The sequence below is a fragment of the Centruroides sculpturatus genome, unplaced genomic scaffold, assembly GCF_000671375.1.
Source record: "Centruroides sculpturatus isolate CEXI.00-Female unplaced genomic scaffold, Cexi_2.0 scaffold53, whole genome shotgun sequence".
Lineage (NCBI taxonomy): Eukaryota > Metazoa > Arthropoda > Arachnida > Scorpiones > Buthidae > Centruroides > Centruroides sculpturatus.
In genome coordinates, this window is record NW_019384350.1 from 352,384 (window position 1) to 377,296 (window position 24,913).

A 24,913-nucleotide genomic window follows, 5' to 3' on the forward strand; every position below is an offset into this window, starting at 1 on the left:
CCCAAGATCGATTCGGGCGTAATTCCTGGGGTCCAAAGCATCCCGAAAAGCGCCTCTAAAAATTCTTAGTGAAGCATCTGGCCCCAGGAATTTTTTGGGGGTAATTTGTTTCGGATATTTTGGGTCTCGTCTCTCACTATCCGGCCGCTTCCATTGTGGGCTTGGTGGAGTCTACGATGGGCAAGATAAGGGTCCTTTTAGTGCCCACTGAGTTAAAAATAAATACATTTATAGAGATTTGTATATATATATGCAAATCTCTATAAATTAAACTTTATAAAAACTTTTAACTCGTTAGAAGTTCAATATTTCTTTAAAAATATTTGAAATTTAATTTTTATAACATTTTTTGATAAATTATAATGCATCTATTTTTTCGGAAGATAATTTTAAATGCGTTTATAAAATTCCGTGTTGTTTAAAAATGAATGAAGCCTTGACATTTTATTAATGTATAAATTGAATAAAATTTTATTTAGGATAAATTTAGTTATGCTTTAGAAATTTATTAGACCTAGATATAATAATAAAATTTCAGATAGGATTTAAAATATATATTTAATTTAATGTAAATTTTAAAATATTCTACATTATTTATAACATAAAATAATTTATGATATTTTACACAGAGTGGCCCAAAATCAGATAAACAAGACATATTTAAAAAAAAAAAAAAGGTTAGAATTATTGCATGCTATTATTCGTAACCCAGTTTTTGGGGGTTTAGAAGATCTCAAAAATCTGGAGGATTTTTGAGACCTCCAGATTTTTGAGACCTCCTAAATTCCCCAAAAATAAATAAATAAAAAGAAATCGGGAAAAAATTCTATGGACGTGTGTATTTTAGCATTTATTTCATTTAATATTTCAGGATAGAGTAATGATTAAGAAACAAAATTTGGCATGATAGCTTGTGTATTGGTGCATTGGTGCATTGGTGCTATTAAATTTTGGATGTTAAAGGTCGAGGGATGGGAAAAGACAGGAGTCACGTGTCACATCTCGAGATGAGTCGGACTTAATTAAAATTTCACTCGTTATTAGCATTTACAATTTTTTAAAACCCATCCCTACCCTCAAAATTAAGCTTCTTGCTATTTTATAATTTAATTAATAATATAAAACGTTATTATAACAAAATATCATAACAGATGGCACCACACAATTTCAATTTTTTGTTAGTGAATTTTTTTCTCCGCGGAAAGTTACGCAACTCGTTGCTGGATTTCTTTTAATAATAAAATTTAAACTTAATATTGCGAATTCGGTATGAAAATTGTTTAGGGTTTCTTATCTGTAATGTGCACAGAGGAAAAAAGATGAAAAAAATTTTCTATCTTCTATATTTCAGTTCTGAGATGCTGTTGGCGTCCTCTAACCATGGGGGTCTGAGTAGGCGCTTACTTATGCCCAGAGCGGACATGATCGTCCACTTAAAATATTTATAATGGATTATACAAATTAAATTCTTTATTTTAAAATTTATTCCATTTTGCATTCCTATTTCGGATTTGTCCAGATCCAAAAGTGGAGAACCGAATAGTGAAGGATAACGCCCGACATATCTGGGTCAATTTATTCTTGAAAACTTCGGTGTTTATCTAAATTCGAAGAAGTTTACACTTTAATCATCCATCTAATTAAATCGTAAACTCATATAAGGCGTTAGCACACTGCTCTGAGAAATCCGGAATTGAATCACTGCAGTCAAAATATCTCACACTGCATAATATATATATATTCGATACAAATGGTAAATCCTGCAAGAATTTGCCATTTGTATCGAATACCATGAATCCTGAAGGAATGTTGACAGTACAGATTAGAGAATCTCTCTAATATGTGATGCCAACATTCCTTCCACATCTCTTTTTTTTCGTAGGCCGAATAAAATGCTGTGTACAGTAAAATCTATACTGGATATTTTTTTTCCGGTTTAGCAGGTTACATTTTATTCAGGTACCGTTTTAGTCAGGTTTCAGCGTACACTGTGTAATTTAGATAAATATTTTAACTTTAACATATCCAGAAGAAAAAAATACTTATAAAACCCAGAACCGGACAATTAATTACCGCACAAATGTGGGATTCCAACTGCACTATTCAAAATCCCCAATATACATTTTGTGTCCAGCTGCAGGTTAGAGTATGCACTGGTTCAAGAATTTGTCCTTGAATGGCTTTGGAGGCTAACAATGTGTATATACAGTACTGTATATGCTTGTACAGTACATTTTCAATAAGTAAACTCTTGCATCTGTGATCTAATGGTCTAATGACTCTAATCGGTTCTTGGGGAAAGAGATATTTTATTATATTATTTGATTTTTTTCATTATGTTAAATTTCAGGATGGCCTTAGAAAAAAAATTACCTATTCTGAGGACAGATTTTAATATTTTGGATAAAGAATTTGATTCAAATCGCGAAAAATTTGAAAATGAAATTAAAAAGATGGAAGATGAAATGAATCGTTTTAGAATTCAGATCGCATCACGTGAAGATGAAATTTTTGGAGGAAAGCACGATACAAAAGAGAAGGGTGCAACTAGTGGACAACCAATAGATGACACAACTGATGAAATACAAAGAATGGATAATCGTACATGGTTGGATGCTATGAATTCTCCATCCGCTCATCCTGGCAGACTTCTAAAACTGAAATTTGATTTGCATGAATATAAGCTTGAAGAAATCACAGTCAAAACTGTATACAATAAGTTGCAGGTAGGTTTGATAAGTATTATACACTGTATATATAAATTATTTATGATTCGTACAGAGTTATGTACACTTTGTTGATGCACAGAAGAGAGAGTTTTTTCTCTTTTTCTTTCCACCCTGTGAGCACTAAGAGGGCCTCTTTTAGCAAGTCCATTATGGATTCGATCAGGCCCACAATGGAGCGGCCAGGTGACGAGGGACGGAGTCCGATATAACCCGACGGACCAAGCGTTCGGATTCAATTCCGGGTACCCCAAATGGTAGGCTGCCACTTTGACTGCTCCATTCGGCCGAAGAGAGGGACTATGAATGCTTGAGATCTTTTTGGACTGACCAGTCATATTTTATGTTCGATGGAAGTCACAAAAAAAGGTAAAATACGACTCGTTCTCCATAATAACGTCCAGTCTACTTGAAGCTTTGAATTTACGCGCATTTTTGCAGTGGCGTCATTTACAATTTGAATTGTATTTTTGTATATTTTTGAACTGACTATCGCTTCCGAAGAACATTTTGCTCGACTAGAATGTTTTTAATATACTGGTGAGAGATTTTGAACTTTCAAGTTTTTTAAATGACTGTCCAACACATGTCTTTTCTTTCTTTTGTTATCTGTCATTCTAATTCTCTTTTACCCATTCCCTGGACATCTAGCAACAGTGGATAACTGGATATCTACCATTTTCCAGTGTTTATACGATGCTGTAAACTATCCTTCTTGCCATCTCCATCTACAAAATGCTTAACTGTGAAGTTTCTCCTCCTTTTCTCGTGTTATTCAATTACGGTTCTTTTTTGCTCTTCATTAAGCTGGCTTCATTTTGCTTACGTTTGAAATATTTCTGCCATGACACCATGAATTTAAATCTACGGAGTCCTCGGAAGAATCTACGTTAGTTCGTTCTCAAATTTATTTTTCAAAAATACCAACTATGCCTGCTAAAACTGTGCATATTTCTATAGATAATTTCAATTAAAATTACTAAAACATTTACTTATTTTCCTATTAATTAGGAAAATAAGTAAATGTAATTTATTATTTTCCTATTAACTTATTTCCGAAATCCTTCAAATCAAATGTTATATCTTGTTTTCCAAACTACCATGTATTGTTTTAGTATCGATTCTTTACAATAAGGATGGATAAATAAGGAATGCTTGACAGGGTTTTCTATGAGAAACTAGCCCTCATTTAGATGTTAGACGTGAAGAACTCAGGAAAAATTCACGTGACCAGCCATTGGCGAAGCATAAACCCGTGACCAACTAGAAATGTTCAGTGGTTTTATCCACTCGGTCACTGGTGGGCTTCTAAAAAACCAAGTTTTTTGGATATAAAAAGCCTATATATATGCAGGGTGTAACTAAACAAATTCCCTACTTAAAAGTTTTTGTAGACAAACCGCTAAAGATGCAACAATGACATGAGATCATATAAGTCCGAAAATTCTTGGTGATACAATTTCAGCACACAAATTATCGGCCTCATGGAACAGGATATGACTTTTGTGACAAATTGGTCTTTAGTAATGAGGCAACCTTATTTCTGAACGGATTGATATTAAGAACAGAATGAAACAGACACAATATGTGGATTTGGGGAACGGAAAACTCTTATACTTATGTGGGGCACATTCATGATTCTCCGAAAATTAATGCTTTCTGTACACTTTCAAAATTCAGGATATATGGACCTTTCTTCTTTTTTGAAATCACAGTGATGGATATCACCTACTTGTACGTGGTAGAACAATGGCTGATGCCACAGCTGGAGAGTGACATATCCTGTTTCATTTATCAGCAAGAGGACCTACCTCACTGCCTTTTGGAAGGTTCTTAACACGCAATTACTAAATATGGATTAGTCGTTTGGAGTACGGCAATCAACAAATCTTGTCCTGACCTCCGCAATTTTCCGATTTAACGCCATGCGACTTCTACGGCTGGGGATATGTGAAGGATTATGTCTTTGTGCCACCACTGTCGACAAATCTGGCAGAATATGTGAGCTCGTATTATCGCAGCAATTAATAGGAGTACACTGCACCATATGTGGGATGAACTGGACTACCGAGTTGATGTCTGCGGAGTAAGGAGGGACTTATATCGAGCATTTATAGGATATGTAATAAACTTTGAAAGGGTGCCTCTATATCTGTGTATGTATCATTATCCTATGTTTAGCATATTGTAGGTAGCACTTTTTCGACTTCGGGCTTATCATTTAGCAGTGGCTTGCCGTCATTGGAAGTGATCGATGCGCCGCTTCCCTTGTATTTTCTAAAAAATAAATACATATTAATTTTAATTATATGAAAATAATCGCACAATATTTTATTATAACCGCATTATGTATCTTATTACAAATTTTTATACTACACGTGAAAAAAATAAGATTGCTATTGTGTATTCGAATATTAGTGGCGGAGTGGAAGCGCTGTATTGTCAGCATCCAAAAAGCCAGATTCGCGCACGCACTTTACAGAGCACCAACCTCACCCGGTTTAGACGGTGGAAGCCTAGGACCTCGGGTGGATGCTACACGTATACCGCATCCAATTCTATCCAGGACCGGTTCCGGGCTGTTAGCCGCCCGCCCGCTAGATATTTGGCCGCCCTCGCCCGATTACGCGAATCGCGAGTAGATTTATAACTTAACCCAACCGATAAGAATTTACTGGTATGTTTTTACGATAGTTCTGTATATGTAGTTGACAGGAGTTAAAAAATCCATTAAAATATTTGATATATTTATTCCGCTTTCCGATTTTATATTACTCACGGATTTCAATGTTAAACCAGTGATATTACGATTTCGTATATCCCATGTCTAAGGGGAGGTAGAAAAAAAACGTGTACAATTCTTGTATAATGTTAAAAAATTAACTATTACTTTGACAGCGTCATTTACAACTAAATTTAATAAATGAGAGAGATGCACGAGGTACAGAAAAAGCTCTAGAATTTATTTTCCTTAAATTTACGATTTATGTATCCGTTTGTCATAAAAATTTGTCTTTCCACTTTTTNAAAATATTAAGATTTAAGATCTGAGAGTCTCTTGTGCCTTTTGTCATGAAAACCCCCTAAAGAGACCTGAAATTCCCTCCAAAACTAACAGAGTTTCCCTAAATATTTTTGGTTCTAGGTGCAATGCATATATACATGACAGACCACCACCTGAAAAATTCCTGGGGCTTTTTCGATTCATCCGAATTCGATCCCGAGTCTCTCAAAATGGTAGGCTGCCATCTTAACCGATCTGTATTTTTTTTTTAAAACATCTTATTACGATGGCACTTTTTCCATCTTACTCGTGTATATTGGCACATTAATCGGAAATTAATTACAATTAACGACTGTAACAGACTACGAAAAGGTTTGTACATTAAGATTTTGTATTCTTTTGTAATCTTAAAGATCTGTAGACTTCATACAACTAAAGTGTGAATGCAATAAAACTCTTTTTGCAAAATAATGTAGTTTTTACAGGTACCGTCACGAATGAGTCGAGATTATACGAAGTGTTGAAAACCTGAAAATGCAGTTATGGAATACCTTAAAAGTAAATTCAGCCTCCATTATTGTTCCGAAGTAATGTTAAAAAACTTAACCGGGTTAAATTTAAAGGTTCCAATAAATACGCAAAAACATTTAATTTCACAATCGAACATTAGAAACTGACTGTTGGGACTCATTCTTCGACTAATCAAGTCAAAATTCGTTTTTGAACAGCGACTAACAATACAATCGAACAATATCGCGTTGCCGTTTTTTTCTTCTTTTTTTTCTGAATGGCTCGTTTGATGTATCGGCTCTGTCTTTAAAAGGTTATAAGTGAATAAATTGTTATTTTTATGACTAGTCCTTCTATATTCGCAAAATTTTACGTTTTGCGGCGTGGGCAAAAGTATCATGTGATGAAGGAACCTGCTTTGGATCTCCCCGGGAGTGAAGTCGTGAGTTATGTGACTTTTGAAAAGTCTTACTCTTCGCTGAACCTCACTAAACGTGGGCAGACTTTACATTGCCCCCTTATCAGAGGAAATCAGCAAGTATAGGAAAACCTGAGTTGACATCACTGAGATGCATACAGATATACAGAGTGGTTATAATTAAAGTTGCCATACTCAGACCTGTATAGAGCCCGTTCTCTTTGATGTATTTTGATGAAACTTGGTATATACATTATATGGACCATGGGGAAAAGGAAAATGCAAAAAAAATAATTAGTTCAAATTTCTACCACTAGGTGAAAAAATGGCGCATGAAGAACAAGAAACACGAAATTGAAACACGCAAAACGTTTGAGTTCGTATGCCTCCTCTATAGACACGATCTTTCAGATATCCCGACAACCATACGGAGTCTGCCTGAATTGAAAGCCATTTGCTGCAATTTTTCAAGAAACCTATCGGCCTACTGTTGAACACGCTGTAAGGTGCTTTGAACATGTGATTGACACAAATGGATTGCACATTGAACAAATGTCATGAATAAAAACCTTTTGCGTGTTTCCATTTTGTATTTCTTGCTCTTCATGCGCCATTTTTCACCTAGTGGTAGAAATTTGAACTAATTATTTTTTTTTGCATTTTCCTTTTCCCCATGGTCCATATAATGTATATACCAGGTTTCATCAAACTACATCATCAAAAAGAACGGACTCTATATAGTTCTGAGAAGGGTACTTTAATTATAACCACCCTGTATATCAACAGCCAACACAACCAATCAATTTTATGCCGTTTCCATTCATCTCTTATCATTTCACGAACAGATTAGTGATAATTAACACATGAAACTTATCCAATATACGAGTACATCAAGAATATGGCCGATTCTTTCTTCCAAAACATTTTAAAATTAAATTGATGTAATTAATTAATTTATAATTATTTAACAGGATTATTTCCTAATATATTCTGATTGGCAGTAACATCCTGGTTTGCAATTTTTTGCGCAGGATATAGGTGTTGGAATTTCACAAGTTGGAATACAAAGAGGTCCACAATCTAGCCAAATTTCATTTTCTTGTTTACATCGTTTCCGATTACTTGGTGGCTTAACTGCAATAAAATCAATATATGGAAAATTCCAATTAAATTAACAAAATTAACGTAGAGCCACGTTTTGCAATTTGTTTTCAATTGGAAATGCCATTTTTTGATCAGTGAATTAATTTCTTAAAATATTAAAAATTTAACTTACTTATATTTCGACAAATTGCATAAGGTACACATTCCTTATCTTTTCTTACAAATCCATCTTTACACTTGCAGCCCATTTTACAATTACTGTCATTACAAATTGGTTTAGGGTTATTGCAAGTTGATTCACAGCCACATGTCATATATATTTCAAAATCACTTCCGCAATCAACTCCAATAACTAAAGATTTTAAAGCGATTATTAGAAACATGATGGATGATGGATAAATTAAAGAATACGTACTTACTCTCGTTTTTGCATTGGGTATGATGAACACAAACACCTTTTTCATTTCTAACTAAACCATCCGTGCATATGCAACCCGTATAACACGAGATTGGACAGTTTATCGGTTTCTTGTAATTCTCACAAGTTTTTGGGCATACCTCTTTGCACTGAACATATTCTTCTCCGGGGATCTTGCATTCGTTTTCTGTAATTATTTATTTATATTTTTAATATGCTTTTTAAATATATAATTTAATATTAAGATTTAAGATCTGAGAGTCTCTTGTGCCTTTTGTCATGAAAACCCCCTAAAGAGACCTGAAATTCCCTCCAAAACTAACAGAGTTTCCCTAAATATTTTTGGTTCTAGGTGCAATGCATATATACATGACAGACCACCACCTGAAAAATTCCTGGGGCTTTTTCGATTCATCCGAATTCGATCCCGAGTCTCTCAAAATGGTAGGCTGCCATCTTAACCGATCTGTATTTTTTTTTTAAAACATCTTATTACGATGGCACTTTTTCCATCTTACTCGTGTATATTGGCACATTAATCGGAAATTAATTACAATTAACGACTGTAACAGACTACGAAAAGGTTTGTACATTAAGATTTTGTATTCTTTTGTAATCTTAAAGATCTGTAGACTTCATACAACTAAAGTGTGAATGCAATAAAACTCTTTTTGCAAAATAATGTAGTTTTTACAGGTACCGTCACGAATGAGTCGAGATTATACGAAGTGTTGAAAACCTGAAAATGCAGTTATGGAATACCTTAAAAGTAAATTCAGCCTCCATTATTGTTCCGAAGTAATGTTAAAAAACTTAACCGGGTTAAATTTAAAGGTTCCAATAAATACGCAAAAACATTTAATTTCACAATCGAACATTAGAAACTGACTGTTGGGACTCATTCTTCGACTAATCAAGTCAAAATTCGTTTTTGAACAGCGACTAACAATACAATCGAACAATATCGCGTTGCCGTTTTTTTCTTCTTTTTTTTTCTGAATGGCTCGTTTGATGTATCGGCTCTGTCTTTAAAAGGTTATAAGTGAATAAATTGTTATTTTTATGACTAGTCCTTCTATATTCGCAAAATTTTACGTTTTGCGGCGTGGGCAAAAGTATCATGTGATGAAGGAACCTGCTTTGGATCTCCCCGGGAGTGAAGTCGTGAGTTATGTGACTTTTGAAAAGTCTTACTCTTCGCTGAACCTCACTAAACGTGGGCAGACTTTACATTGCCCCCTTATCAGAGGAAATCAGCAAGTATAGGAAAACCTGAGTTGACATCACTGAGATGCATACAGATATACAGAGTGGTTATAATTAAAGTTGCCATACTCAGACCTGTATAGAGCCCGTTCTCTTTGATGTATTTTGATGAAACTTGGTATATACATTATATGGACCATGGGGAAAAGGAAAATGCAAAAAAAATAATTAGTTCAAATTTCTACCACTAGGTGAAAAAATGGCGCATGAAGAACAAGAAACACGAAATTGAAACACGCAAAACGTTTGAGTTCGTATGCCTCCTCTATAGACACGATCTTTCAGATATCCCGACAACCATACGGAGTCTGCCTGAATTGAAAGCCATTTGCTGCAATTTTTCAAGAAACCTATCGGCCTACTGTTGAACACGCTGTAAGGTGCTTTGAACATGTGATTGACACAAATGGATTGCACATTGAACAAATGTCATGAATAAAAACCTTTTGCGTGTTTCCATTTTGTATTTCTTGCTCTTCATGCGCCATTTTTCACCTAGTGGTAGAAATTTGAACTAATTATTTTTTTTTGCATTTTCCTTTTCCCCATGGTCCATATAATGTATATACCAGGTTTCATCAAACTACATCATCAAAAAGAACGGACTCTATATAGTTCTGAGAAGGGTACTTTAATTATAACCACCCTGTATATCAACAGCCAACACAACCAATCAATTTTATGCCGTTTCCATTCATCTCTTATCATTTCACGAACAGATTAGTGATAATTAACACATGAAACTTATCCAATATACGAGTACATCAAGAATATGGCCNTGTATACAAAATTCTTTTCAAAAATTATTAATTACAGCAGTAAAGAAGAATTCAATTTCAAAATTGTAATACAGTATTTTATTTTCTGAGTAGAAATTACATGTAAAATTTTCATAAATCAAAATTCTTCAAAGTGCAAATACAGCTACATATATTCAATTTATAAAAGCAATATAAAAATTATAATTAAAAACTTTTATAAAGTAAATTAAATATCAAATTGTGATTAACATATTTGGTCTTGAATAAATTATTTTCGGAAATTTATTTCTTTTTTATTCACAGAGAAAAACAAGATAATCATAATTTGATTATTTCCCTTTTTGACCTGTAAAATAATATGATTTTAGAAATTTGATAATATCCCAAAATTATGAAATTCGAACATAAATATTACCATTGGTGCAATCTGAGGGAAGGACGCATAACCCATAGTTGTTCCTAATATATTCTGATTGGCAGTAACATCCTGGTTTGCAATTTTTTGCGCAGGATATAGGTGTTGGAATTTCACAAGTTGGAATACAAAGAGGTCCACAATCTAGCCAAATTTCATTTTCTTGTTTACATCGTTTCCGATTACTTGGTGGCTTAACTGCAATAAAATCAATATATGGAAAATTCCAATTAAATTAACAAAATTAACGTAGAGCCACGTTTTGCAATTTGTTTTCAATTGGAAATGCCATTTTTTGATCAGTGAATTAATTTCTTAAAATATTAAAAATTTAACTTACTTATATTTCGACAAATTGCATAAGGTACACATTCCTTATCTTTTCTTACAAATCCATCTTTACACTTGCAGCCCATTTTACAATTACTGTCATTACAAATTGGTTTAGGGTTATTGCAAGTTGATTCACAGCCACATGTCATATATATTTCAAAATCACTTCCGCAATCAACTCCAATAACTAAAGATTTTAAAGCGATTATTAGAAACATGATGGATGATGGATAAATTAAAGAATACGTACTTACTCTCGTTTTTGCATTGGGTATGATGAACACAAACACCTTTTTCATTTCTAACTAAACCATCCGTGCATATGCAACCCGTATAACACGAGATTGGACAGTTTATCGGTTTCTTGTAATTCTCACAAGTTTTTGGGCATACCTCTTTGCACTGAACATATTCTTCTCCGGGGATCTTGCATTCGTTTTCTGTAATTATTTATTTATATTTTTAATATGCTTTTTAAATATATAATTTAATATTAAGATTTAAGATCTGAGAGTCTCTTGTGCCTTTTGTCATGAAAACCCCCTAAAGAGACCTGAAATTCCCTCCAAAACTAACAGAGTTTCCCTAAATATTTTTGGTTCTAGGTGCAATGCATATATACATGACAGACCACCACCTGAAAAATTCCTGGGGCTTTTTCGATTCATCCGAATTCGATCCCGAGTCTCTCAAAATGGTAGGCTGCCATCTTAACCGATCTGTATTTTTTTTTTAAAACATCTTATTACGATGGCACTTTTTCCATCTTACTCGTGTATATTGGCACATTAATCGGAAATTAATTACAATTAACGACTGTAACAGACTACGAAAAGGTTTGTACATTAAGATTTTGTATTCTTTTGTAATCTTAAAGATCTGTAGACTTCATACAACTAAAGTGTGAATGCAATAAAACTCTTTTTGCAAAATAATGTAGTTTTTACAGGTACCGTCACGAATGAGTCGAGATTATACGAAGTGTTGAAAACCTGAAAATGCAGTTATGGAATACCTTAAAAGTAAATTCAGCCTCCATTATTGTTCCGAAGTAATGTTAAAAAACTTAACCGGGTTAAATTTAAAGGTTCCAATAAATACGCAAAAACATTTAATTTCACAATCGAACATTAGAAACTGACTGTTGGGACTCATTCTTCGACTAATCAAGTCAAAATTCGTTTTTGAACAGCGACTAACAATACAATCGAACAATATCGCGTTGCCGTTTTTTTCTTCTTTTTTTTTCTGAATGGCTCGTTTGATGTATCGGCTCTGTCTTTAAAAGGTTATAAGTGAATAAATTGTTATTTTTATGACTAGTCCTTCTATATTCGCAAAATTTTACGTTTTGCGGCGTGGGCAAAAGTATCATGTGATGAAGGAACCTGCTTTGGATCTCCCCGGGAGTGAAGTCGTGAGTTATGTGACTTTTGAAAAGTCTTACTCTTCGCTGAACCTCACTAAACGTGGGCAGACTTTACATTGCCCCCTTATCAGAGGAAATCAGCAAGTATAGGAAAACCTGAGTTGACATCACTGAGATGCATACAGATATACAGAGTGGTTATAATTAAAGTTGCCATACTCAGACCTGTATAGAGCCCGTTCTCTTTGATGTATTTTGATGAAACTTGGTATATACATTATATGGACCATGGGGAAAAGGAAAATGCAAAAAAAATAATTAGTTCAAATTTCTACCACTAGGTGAAAAAATGGCGCATGAAGAACAAGAAACACGAAATTGAAACACGCAAAACGTTTGAGTTCGTATGCCTCCTCTATAGACACGATCTTTCAGATATCCCGACAACCATACGGAGTCTGCCTGAATTGAAAGCCATTTGCTGCAATTTTTCAAGAAACCTATCGGCCTACTGTTGAACACGCTGTAAGGTGCTTTGAACATGTGATTGACACAAATGGATTGCACATTGAACAAATGTCATGAATAAAAACCTTTTGCGTGTTTCCATTTTGTATTTCTTGCTCTTCATGCGCCATTTTTCACCTAGTGGTAGAAATTTGAACTAATTATTTTTTTTTGCATTTTCCTTTTCCCCATGGTCCATATAATGTATATACCAGGTTTCATCAAACTACATCATCAAAAAGAACGGACTCTATATAGTTCTGAGAAGGGTACTTTAATTATAACCACCCTGTATATCAACAGCCAACACAACCAATCAATTTTATGCCGTTTCCATTCATCTCTTATCATTTCACGAACAGATTAGTGATAATTAACACATGAAACTTATCCAATATACGAGTACATCGAGAATATGGCCGATTCTTTCTTCCAAAACATTTTAAAATTAAATTGATGTAATTAATTAATTTATAATTATTTAACAGGATTATTTAAAATATAACAATAATTATTTATATTTTATTTAACAAGAGATGGCAGTCTGGAGCCTATCTCCTGCCAAATTTCTTATAGTCAAATAACAGATCCTTCTTTTCGTTTGATACTTGAAATATGTAATGTTAAAACAATAATTTAATTAAATATAAAAAATTCGATGAAACGAAAAAACTTAAAAATATTTTATATTGTTCTATTATTATTAATGTACTATTAATTTTCAAATAATTTAAATTTTAATTGCTTAAACAGAATATTTTAATTAATATATTTGCCTACTTACTTGGACTAGGCTTTTGTATAAAATCTGGATAACAATATCCCAATTTATCTCTAATTAAGCCTGGCTCACAGTAACATCCTGGAACGCATAATTCAGGACATTTAACATGCTCATAGCATGGATCAGGACAAGGATTTTCACACTCTAAATATATTTCTCCAGGCAGTTTACAAATTTTTTCTAAATAAAATTTCACTTTCAATATCAATAAATAAAAATAAATAACATTTAAAAACTTATAGTTTATATAAATACTTAATTTAACTATTTTTATTAGGTTTGCAATTTTTTGCGCAGGATATAGGTGTTGGAATTTCACAAGTTGGAATACAAAGAGGTCCACAATCTAGCCAAATTTCATTTTCTTGTTTACATCGTTTCCGATTACTTGGTGGCTTAACTGCAATAAAATCAATATATGGAAAATTCCAATTAANATTCAGAGCTTCTTTATGTAAATATATATTTCATAAGTTTCCAGTATTGTTTAATCAAATATTGTCAATGTATTCATTTTACAATGATCAAATTTGAAACTTTTGTAACAGTAAACATTAAATAAGTTAGACTTGCAAAAATATTTACATTTGTAAAATAATAAGTTATTTTATTTTGCAATCCAACAATACTTTTTTGATTAAATCATTTTTTAATTGCAGAAAAGCATAGCAAATGAAATGGATTGAAGACATAGAATTATGTCACTGTTACTTTCTTCAATCCTTAAAGAAAATGCTTCAAGTGCTGGATGGTCAAACAAGAAATTTTAGGAACTAATTGTGTAGGTTGGCAGAATCTTATCACTGATTCAAGTCTTTAGAAAGCCCTTTCAGTCAGACAAGGAAAGTGCTTTTTCCACCCCAATGGGGCATTATCAATTTAAAGGGCTCCCAATGGAACTTTGTAACAATCTTGACTTTTTCAACAATTTGCCGATTTAATATTGTGGCTTAATTTGTGTTTGGAATATGAATGAGAAATTAATTTGTCGTCATAAAAGGAAAAGTTTATTGAAAAACATTAAAAAATCATATTTATATTACTCGAATTAAAGAATAAAATTTGCCTCGTATACATGAACTATATAATGGTCTTTCATTCCAACTTCAAAACACAGAATAATAAACCTTAGAGTAAGAGTAATAAAGGCTTAGTGATTAGAAAATTTTCCAAAAATATTTTATTATTAAAATTTTTAATTTATATTGTGTCATGCCTTCTATTTATACACTTCTTATTAATTTGCATCACTAATTATTAATAAATCAGGCTTAGTGATGCTTATATATACACTTTTAGAGTATTTGAATCCCTGAATTAGTGTAGTTGAGGTGACAAATAATGATCTACTGTATTTTTCTATATATTCCTATCAAGACCAGACAAAACTTGGGAATTTTTAGATTGCAAGTATATTTAATTTTTTTTAAATTTTTTATTGTAAAAATTATTTTAGAAGTGTAACTTTAATTTTTGGTTTATAGTACAGCGGTGCCTCGTATAACGGACGCTGCGAACAACGGACTTTCCGTTCTACAGTTACGTGAGGCAAACAACAGTCTTTCTGCGAACATATGTGAATGATGTTTCCTTCTTACCTTTTTGTTGAGAAAAAACAAGAACAAATGTAGACAATAACACCAAAATGATCTGCATGGTTTTGAAATGATTGCTTTTCAAGACTTGAATTTAACAATTATTTTTAATAAAAATTCAAATGAACAGTTTTATAAATATTATTGTATTTAAAATGTTGTATTACATTTGATATTATTATTGTTTTAACTAAAAATATAAGTGTGAAATTGTAGCATAGGCCTGTATCATTTATTTTACAATGTCGATTATCACGTTCTATCACTGGTAGGTATACCTATAAATAAAGGTATTATTTACCTTCATTTATTACCAAATTTTATCATTTGAAAAATATATTACAATATTTTAACGTTCTTTCGTTTTTTACGTACTGTCCTGGGAGCAAGGCCGTGCACACAGGAGTTTGGGAGTTTAACCCTATTTGAAAATGCATAAAAATTTAAATAAAAAAATAATACAAAAATACGAAATGTATTAAATTAATTAGAATCTGTTAACAATGTTACTGGATAGAAAAATAATTTAATAGAAAAACAGAAGGGCTCGGTGGAAACTAGTGGATTTCGATATGACGTTAGAGGAGTTTTTTGATCATGTGACTATTTTCTTTCCACGATGTGGTGATGATGATGTCACTCATAACGTAGTTCTAAAGAACCAATGAACATTTCGCCTACCCATGCATAGTATTGCTTGACAGTTTGTAAAATGGCGACGATCAGCTACGATTCGTTGTGTTGGCTTTCGGCTGTTTCCATTTGTTGCCTATTTGGCAGAAATTTAATAAGTAAACGAAAATAAATACGGGGACCCGATATAGAATGGATTTGCAGTCTTGATATGTTCATAACTTTTATAATTTCAATAAAACCAATGAAATTATTTATGTTTTTAATCTAAGAAAATCTGTAAAACAGCTTTCTGTGATCTTTGTCTCGTTTCGGCATAAACAGACTTTGTTTATGGCCTACAGAGCACTTAACCTTCAAATAAGCATGAATGTTCCCAATCATTACCTGAAAAAGCCATATGTTGGACATGAGAGTTGTTGAACGAACACCCTACCCTACCTTCTGTCAAAGAGTATAGCATAGTGATATTGAGTCAATGATTGAACCTGCGACGATCAAATTTCGTTAGATATCATCTCTGACCAGTTTGCACTGAGCTTTATGGTTAGTAGATGGTCGTAGATTTGCCTCTCACCAATGTGAAGTTTACCGTGTTTTCTTCACATATCTAATACTTAGAGTCCATTTTTTCATAAAAGTCGGAGGGTAAGGCATCAATGGCACAAATTATAAAATGTAATTCATTTGAAACCATTTTTTTCCTTTTTCCGAGAAATGTATTAGCATCCCTCCTTGGCTGATTGCCCATGTGTTGCACAGCCATATTCCTATAATTCTACAGTTAGAAATAGGCAGGTTAACAAGCAAAAAATGTTCTTTAAAACCTCGCCTCTTTACAAACCCTGTACCCTGGTCTGCTGCAGATCCTCAAAAAGAGAAGTGATCTCAAGCTTTTTCTCGATCTCTAAAAAGCCTTATTGATCTTAGAATTATAATAAACTATTTATATTTATAACAACAGTAGAGTCATGGAAACTTGACATCCCGTAAAACTCTTCATGTGTATATGTATGTATATATATATATATATATTTTGAATATGTAATCTAATTTTCAGTTCTATAACTTAACACNTAAATAAAATTTCACTTTCAATATCAATAAATAAAAATAAATAACATTTAAAAACTTATAGTTTATATAAATACTTAATTTAACTATTTTTATTAACGTTGAAATCTATGTTTAAAATACAAACATGTGCGATTGTCTATAGATCTAACTCTACTCAAGTATAAAAATATTTTTATTATACATTAAAAATGATGCTGAATAATAAATTTTAATATAATAAATTAACCTACAAATAACTTATCTTCTCGATGACGCCATTGAATTTAATAACTATTAAACAACGAGCTAGAATATACTACATAGAATGGCTGTGACTATGTTATGACTAAAAGTAAAATGGCGGTCGACATAATTTCTCTATCACAAATACTAATAAAATTATAAATTTTTAAAATTGCACACGGACTTTATGGATATATATCTCATCCAAAATAGTCTTTTGATTCTTCTCCATTCTTTACATTTATTTATAGCTAAAAGTATCAGATATTGATCGTTGATTTACATTTTATGTTAATAGGAGCTGTAAAGAATCATATAATATCAGATTGTAAACAGCTCAGTTATAAAGAGAAATTAAAAAAATTAAAATATTATATACTGTGTGCCAATAATAAGCGACTTACGTGCATTGATCTGACTACATTGTGTTTTCTCTATACATGCATCGTTAATATTTCTGACATAACCTTGTTTGCAGTAGCATCCCATTGAACATGTTTTGCATCCTGTAGAATTATCTTCACAACTGTGATCGCAACCGCAGATCATAAACTCTTCATTTGGATCGTCGCACTGATTCTGTACTGAATAATTAAATATGAATTAATTTATAAACATTTTGAAACTATCGTTTTACAATCATAGTGTTTAATGTATAATTATTATAATTATACATTATTACAATAGAGTGTTTTATGACCTTTTCCTTTGTGACCTTGCTTTTATGAACTGTATAAGTTCTTAACTATGGCTGTATACATATATTTTTATTAAACATTTCTGTATGATAGGGCTAATTAAAATTTTAATTCCAGAAATGTAATCCCAATTAACAGTATAACAATCGGTATATGTGAATTAGTAAGGTTAGCTTTACTGCTGTTTCCAAGAACAAATAAGGTTATAAAATAAGTTCTATTCTATACAAGTTATCCTAAATACCTGATAATTAAAATAAAAAAAAATAATTATTTGAAACGTGTATAAGGGTGGCACTATCAGTGGTTTTATCCGCTCAGCCATTGACGAACTCATTCACAAAGGAAAAAATCAAGCTCCGAAAGAAACTGAATTTGGATACTGGTAGCATTGATTTCAGATAAATTTTCAAACATTGAACTAATCAAACTTTTCGTTAATTAATTAATTATATAATTAACTTTAATATAATTTTATAAAATAACTGATAATAAATAAAATTTTCTTACCTTTTTGTTGAGAAAAAACAAGAACAAATGTAGACAATAACACCAAAATGATCTGCATGGTTTTGAAATGATTGCTTTTCAAGACTTGAATTTAACAATTATTTTTAATAAAAATTCAAATGAACAGTTTTATAAATATTATTGTATTTAAAATGTTGTATTACATTTGATATTATTATTGTTTTAACTAAAAATATAAGTGTGAAATTGTAGCATAGGCCTGTATCATTTATTTTACAATGTCGATTATCACGTTCTATCACTGGTAGGTATACCTATAAATAAAGGTATTATTTACCTTCATTTATTACCAAATTTTATCATTTGAAAAATATATTACAATATTTTAACGTTCTTTCGTTTTTTACGTACTGTCCTGGGAGCAAGGCCGTGCACACAGGAGTTTGGGAGTTTAACCCTATTTGAAAATGCATAAAAATTTAAATAAAAAAATAATACAAAAATACGAAATGTATTAAATTAATTAGAATCTGTTAACAATGTTACTGGATAGAAAAATAATTTAATAGAAAAACAGAAGGGCTCGGTGGAAACTAGTGGATTTCGATATGACGTTAGAGGAGTTTTTTGATCATGTGACTATTTTCTTTCCACGATGTGGTGATGATGATGTCACTCATAACGTAGTTCTAAAGAACCAATGAACATTTCGCCTACCCATGCATAGTATTGCTTGACAGTTTGTAAAATGGCGACGATCAGCTACGATTCGTTGTGTTGGCTTTCGGCTGTTTCCATTTGTTGCCTATTTGGCAGAAATTTAATAAGTAAACGAAAATAAATACGGGGACCCGATATAGAATGGATTTGCAGTCTTGATATGTTCATAACTTTTATAATTTCAATAAAACCAATGAAATTATTTATGTTTTTAATCTAAGAAAATCTGTAAAACAGCTTTCTGTGATCTTTGTCTCGTTTCGGCATAAACAGACTTTGTTTATGGCCTACAGAGCACTTAACCTTCAAATAAGCATGAATGTTCCCAATCATTACCTGAAAAAGCCATATGTTGGACATGAGAGTTGTTGAACGAACACCCTACCCTACCTTCTGTCAAAGAGTATAGCATAGTGATATTGAGTCAATGATTGAACCTGCGACGATCAAATTTCGTTAGATATCATCTCTGACCAGTTTGCACTGAGCTTTATGGTTAGTAGATGGTCGTAGATTTGCCTCTCACCAATGTGAAGTTTACCGTGTTTTCTTCACATATCTAATACTTAGAGTCCATTTTTTCATAAAAGTCGGAGGGTAAGGCATCAATGGCACAAATTATAAAATGTAATTCATTTGAAACCATTTTTTTCCTTTTTCCGAGAAATGTATTAGCATCCCTCCTTGGCTGATTGCCCATGTGTTGCACAGCCATATTCCTATAATTCTACAGTTAGAAATAGGCAGGTTAACAAGCAAAAAATGTTCTTTAAAACCTCGCCTCTTTACAAACCCTGTACCCTGGTCTGCTGCAGATCCTCAAAAAGAGAAGTGATCTCAAGCTTTTTCTCGATCTCTAAAAAGCCTTATTGATCTTAGAATTATAATAAACTATTTATATTTATAACAACAGTAGAGTCATGGAAACTTGACATCCCGTAAAACTCTTCATGTGTATATGTATGTATATATATATATATATATTTTGAATATGTAATCTAATTTTCAGTTCTATAACTTAACACAAGGATTAACTAAGTTATTATTATTTGCTGGTAGCACTTGATAATAGCATCAATTCCACATGTTAAAGAATATAACTATTTTTTCAAGGTGCCACTACAAAATGCCAGGACTAGAATGTCACTAACTTGAAAGTGGCTATTGAATAGCCAATATTTTAAAACAATTATTATTAGAATTAAAATTAACTAGAAATAGTAATAATCACTATTGGTACATAGTTAATACATATATGAATTTGCTCATATACCTTCATGAAAATTCTTCTATATAATTATAAGTACCCTTGCTAGACCATAAAACTCATCATTTTCAGTAACTGGTCACCTCAGTCTGCATTCAGTACAGTTTGCAGGACTACTGTATAAGGAAATCGGTTTATGTCCTTGTCAAAAACCTTAGGCATTTTTTTATGGACAGTCTGTTCCCTCTAGTCTCTATCAGAAATCACCATTGTAAGCCTGATTGAACTCATTATGGGCTTGGAGAAAAGCTTTCTTAATGGCCAAAGGTTGGAGAGTATTAAAATTTCAAACAAACATTTTAAAATGGCTATGTTAAAAGGAAAGCAAATTAATTAATATTGTTCTTAAACTTATTTAATTGCTTTTCACAGTTTAATGTATCAGCCTAAATAATATTCTTATATAAATTTTCTCAGCATTCTTTATTTTAAAAAATATTAAAATTTTTGAAATATTCAGAGCTTCTTTATGTAAATATATATTTCATAAGTTTCCAGTATTGTTTAATCAAATATTGTCAATGTATTCATTTTACAATGATCAAATTTGAAACTTTTGTAACAGTAAACATTAAATAAGTTAGACTTGCAAAAATATTTACATTTGTAAAATAATAAGTTATTTTATTTTGCAATCCAACAATACTTTTTTGATTAAATCATTTTTTAATTGCAGAAAAGCATAGCAAATGAAATGGATTGAAGACATAGAATTATGTCACTGTTACTTTCTTCAATCCTTAAAGAAAATGCTTCAAGTGCTGGATGGTCAAACAAGAAATTTTAGAACTAATTGTGTAGGTTGGCAGAATCTTATCACTGATTCAAGTCTTTAGAAAGCCCTTTCAGTCAGACAAGGAAAGTGCTTTTTCCACCCCAATGGGGCATTATCAATTTAAAGGGCTCCCAATGGAACTTTGTAACAATCTTGACTTTTTCAACAATTTGCCGATTTAATATTGTGGCTTAATTTGTGTTTGGAATATGAATGAGAAATTAATTTGTCGTCATAAAAGGAAAAGTTTATTGAAAAACATTAAAAAATCATATTTATATTACTCGAATTAAAGAATAAAATTTGCCTCGTATACATGAACTATATAATGGTCTTTCATTCCAACTTCAAAACACAGAATAATAAACCTTAGAGTAAGAGTAATAAAGGCTTAGTGATTAGAAAATTTTCCAAAAATATTTTATTATTAAAATTTTTAATTTATATTGTGTCATGCCTTCTATTTATACACTTCTTATTAATTTGCATCACTAATTATTAATAAATCAGGCTTAGTGATGCTTATATATACACTTTTAGAGTATTTGAATCCCTGAATTAGTGTAGTTGAGGTGACAAATAATGATCTACTGTATTTTTCTATATATTCCTATCAAGACCAGACAAAACTTGGGAATTTTTAGATTGCAAGTATATTTAATTTTTTTTAAATTTTTTATTGTAAAAATTATTTTAGAAGTGTAACTTTAATTTTTGGTTTATAGTACAGCGGTGCCTCGTATAACGGACGCTGCGAACAACGGACTTTCCGTTCTACAGTTACGTGAGGCAAACAACAGTCTTTCTGCGAACATATGTGAATGATGTTTCCATTCTTTTGCCATTGTCAATGACAATCTGCTATTTTTATAATATATTAGTATTATTAGAATATATTATATCTGAAGTACAGAGCTCCCGTTGGGATTCGGCTTGCTCCTTTATTTATTACGTATATCACCTCAGTGCAGGGTATTTACATTTATTCAAGTGTCGTGCAAATCATGGCTTCTAAAAAAACAGAAAGGTGATTTCAATTGAAACAAAGCAAGAAATCATCAGACGGAGTGAAAGTTGACAAAAACTTCCTTGCCAAATGAGGAGAGGTTAATCGGAGTCAGATTCAGGATAGGCTCCGGAGCTTGCAGGGTCATCTCCTCTTGTTCCATCCTTTGTTTTTTGGCAGCTTGCTTCTTGAAAAACATGTCCAAGGTGGTCTGTTTCGCTCTCTTCTTCAACACCTGTCGGAAATGACGGGCAAGGATTCATTGTAGAGATCATTGATCCTGTTGGCCTCAGCTCTGTTTGGATAATGAGTGTTGGTAAACTCATTAAAAAAAGACCTGCAGCAATATGTAAAAAGTCTATCTGTATGAATGTGTAAAGAAAGTGTTCCTCCACCTCCTCCTCACATCATCTGACTACCCGGCATAATTGGTGACTGCTACATTTTCATTTTTTTTATGGTACAGTACGGTTATTTTATGCTGTGGAACGAATTATGTGTTTTAACATGCATTTCTGTGGGGAAATACGTTTCGTATAATGGACTTTTCACTTAATGGATGTACAGTACACCTGGAACGGATTAAGTACGTTATATGAGGCACCACTGTATATCAAGGAGGACCAAACAAGCAATTTGACCAAAATGTATTTTGTAAAAAGTCAAATAAATGGGGAATAAAACACCTTTCCAAATTTAAACTTCTCACTTAGTTGAGTCTTGGTGATCAGTGGCAAATAGAGAAATAACAAATTTGTCATCTCAACTGCACTAATTCAAATATCAATAATTTAAAGAAGCCATCCCTCATAGTTTTACAATAATAACTACTATTGTAAATTAGTGTCTAGCATTTAGTGGGTCACCCAGAGGGGGGAACTAAGCAGAGTGGTGCACCCTCCAAAGAAAAAGGAAAAAATTATAAAATTTTCCAAAAATCTTTTATTATTAAAATTTTTAATTTATATTGCATCATGTTTTCTATTTCTATACTTCTTATGAATTTGCATTTAAATGTTTTTATTGGTCCAACTTTGCTCCTCTATCCTTGGCTTCCTCGGTTTAAATCCTGTGCGCCACTAGTGTCTAGAACTTGCTTTTCAGCAATTAAAGCCCAAAGTGTCAGTTCTTAATTAAGGGTTTTCCTGTATGTGCATAAACAGGTTTCAATGAAATTCACCAAAAATAATTTGTATGAGATTCTTAACATGTATTTGAATTCTTTCGCAAATTTTTAATTAAGTAATGGTTTAAAGGGTAAAAATTAAACTAAAGCGTTCTGTGACTGGAAATATTTTTGAATAAATAAAAACAACAATTTTTAAAAGCAAGAATATTTATTAAAAACAAATAATCATATAAAAATGTAAACATATAACTGAGGAGATCAATTTTTTTTCTATGTATTTATTTATTTTTATTAAATTTACAAATCAGATCTCTTCACAAAATATGTATAATCCTGGAAAAATGTGAGGTAAAGTGGATTATAAGGTTCCTATGAAATTTCATAACAACAATAATAGTTTATTCTGCAGCTACAAAAGAAAAACAATTAAGATTTTGAGTATTTTTATGTAAGAAAGCAATAATAAATTTCTCTTCATTAAATAAATTAAATACTGGCATATAATCTTATCCATATACAATTTGAAAAACTTCAAATTTTCCTATCCATGAATCAGAAGTGCTGACAGCTGGATAGACAAAACATTTAAGGAATCATCCTACTACTATAGAGACTGGATGTAGGCAGCTGAAAAACAGTACAAAGTGTTTTATAGGTGGTCTCTATTCAATATTTTGGGCCCCATCCCTTACTACTTGGTTGTCCTCATTGTGGGTTGAGTGACCCACAGCAGGTATGATTAAGGAGGTCCTCTTAGTGCCCACAGAGGAAAAAGGGGAAAGACTGCCTTACATTCTAAGAGATGAATATCATTTGTAAATACAGTTTTTATATTTTTAGTTAAAATTCAATTATAATTCATGCATTCTTTTAAAAAAATTTTATTAGTATTGATTAATATTCTATTTCATTATTTCAAAAATTACTTGTTAATAATGTGTGTATAAATATTTAATATATAAAAATGAACTGATCTTTGTATAAACAGGTTTGCATAACTTTCTCTTATATTAGTGTTAATTAACATTTTAGCATGATTAAAACAGCATTTGCATAAGCTGTGTTTATTTAAAATTATTGACAAGTAATAAATACAGTCAAAAAGTATTTCAAAGTCCAATTAGATATAATATTAGATACATACAGTGTCCAACAGCACTAAAATCTTTTATAATGCAAGTACTTTTAACAATACAAAATCTTCATTGTCAGGCTAACAAATATTTCAAATTTAGGGCACACAGTCATTACATGCAGTATAACATTCTTGGCATATTAATTTCACAGCAGAATTCAAGGCTCAAAGTACGAGAAAAAACAAAAATTTGAAATAAAAAGTATATGTAGTGACGTCTTGTTCTAAATTCAAAACATTCACTAGCCAGATGATGATGATTTTGTATTGTTGAAAGTACTTGCATTATAAAAAAAGATTTTAATGCTATCTGACAGTGTATATTTAGTATTAAAATAAACAGTCTGACAATAAAGTTTGTAGACTGACATTAGTTTAGCAGACTGGAATTTTTAGTTTCAGAAACAGAAAAGAGTTTGTAAGCTTGATTATTTAGTGCACACTTGATTTTTGACCAAAAACTGTTGAAAAATTAATAAATTGTGCTCGGTGCATTATTGTGAAGCAAGCACCAAGCATCAAATTCACCATATTCTGGTCTAATATGGCAAATTCTTGCCATGAAACACT

The 24,913-nt window shown here is 31.8% G+C and overlaps 3 protein-coding genes across 3 annotated transcripts; 1 reads left to right on the forward strand and 2 right to left on the reverse strand.

The window, feature by feature from the left end:
* The first annotated feature begins 2,336 nt into the window (after positions 1 to 2,336).
* LOC111637336 lies at positions 2,337 to 2,816 on the forward strand. Its single transcript, XM_023382817.1, has one exon. The coding sequence runs from the start codon at positions 2,337 to 2,339 to the stop codon at positions 2,799 to 2,801; it is 465 nt and encodes a 154-aa protein (XP_023238585.1). The 3' UTR covers positions 2,802 to 2,816.
* A 4,815-nt stretch (positions 2,817 to 7,631) lies between these two features.
* LOC111637378 (zonadhesin-like) lies at positions 7,632 to 8,370 on the reverse strand. The gene is made up of 3 exons (XM_023382855.1): positions 8,182 to 8,370; positions 7,935 to 8,114; positions 7,632 to 7,792 (listed from the first exon to the last, which is right to left on the reverse strand). Exons 2-3 carry the CDS (start codon positions 8,074 to 8,076, stop codon positions 7,632 to 7,634), a joined length of 303 nt encoding a protein of 100 aa, XP_023238623.1. The 5' UTR covers positions 8,077 to 8,114; positions 8,182 to 8,370.
* Positions 8,371 to 10,328: 1,958 nt separating this feature from the next.
* Positions 10,329 to 18,483, reverse strand: LOC111637514 (zonadhesin-like). The gene is made up of 7 exons (XM_023383025.1): positions 18,351 to 18,483; positions 17,547 to 17,726; positions 13,616 to 13,795; positions 11,210 to 11,395; positions 10,963 to 11,142; positions 10,623 to 10,820; positions 10,329 to 10,553 (listed from the first exon to the last, which is right to left on the reverse strand). Exons 1-7 carry the CDS (start codon positions 18,406 to 18,408, stop codon positions 10,537 to 10,539), a joined length of 999 nt encoding a protein of 332 aa, XP_023238793.1. The 5' UTR covers positions 18,409 to 18,483; the 3' UTR covers positions 10,329 to 10,536.
* Between the last annotated feature and the right edge of the window lie 6,430 nt (positions 18,484 to 24,913).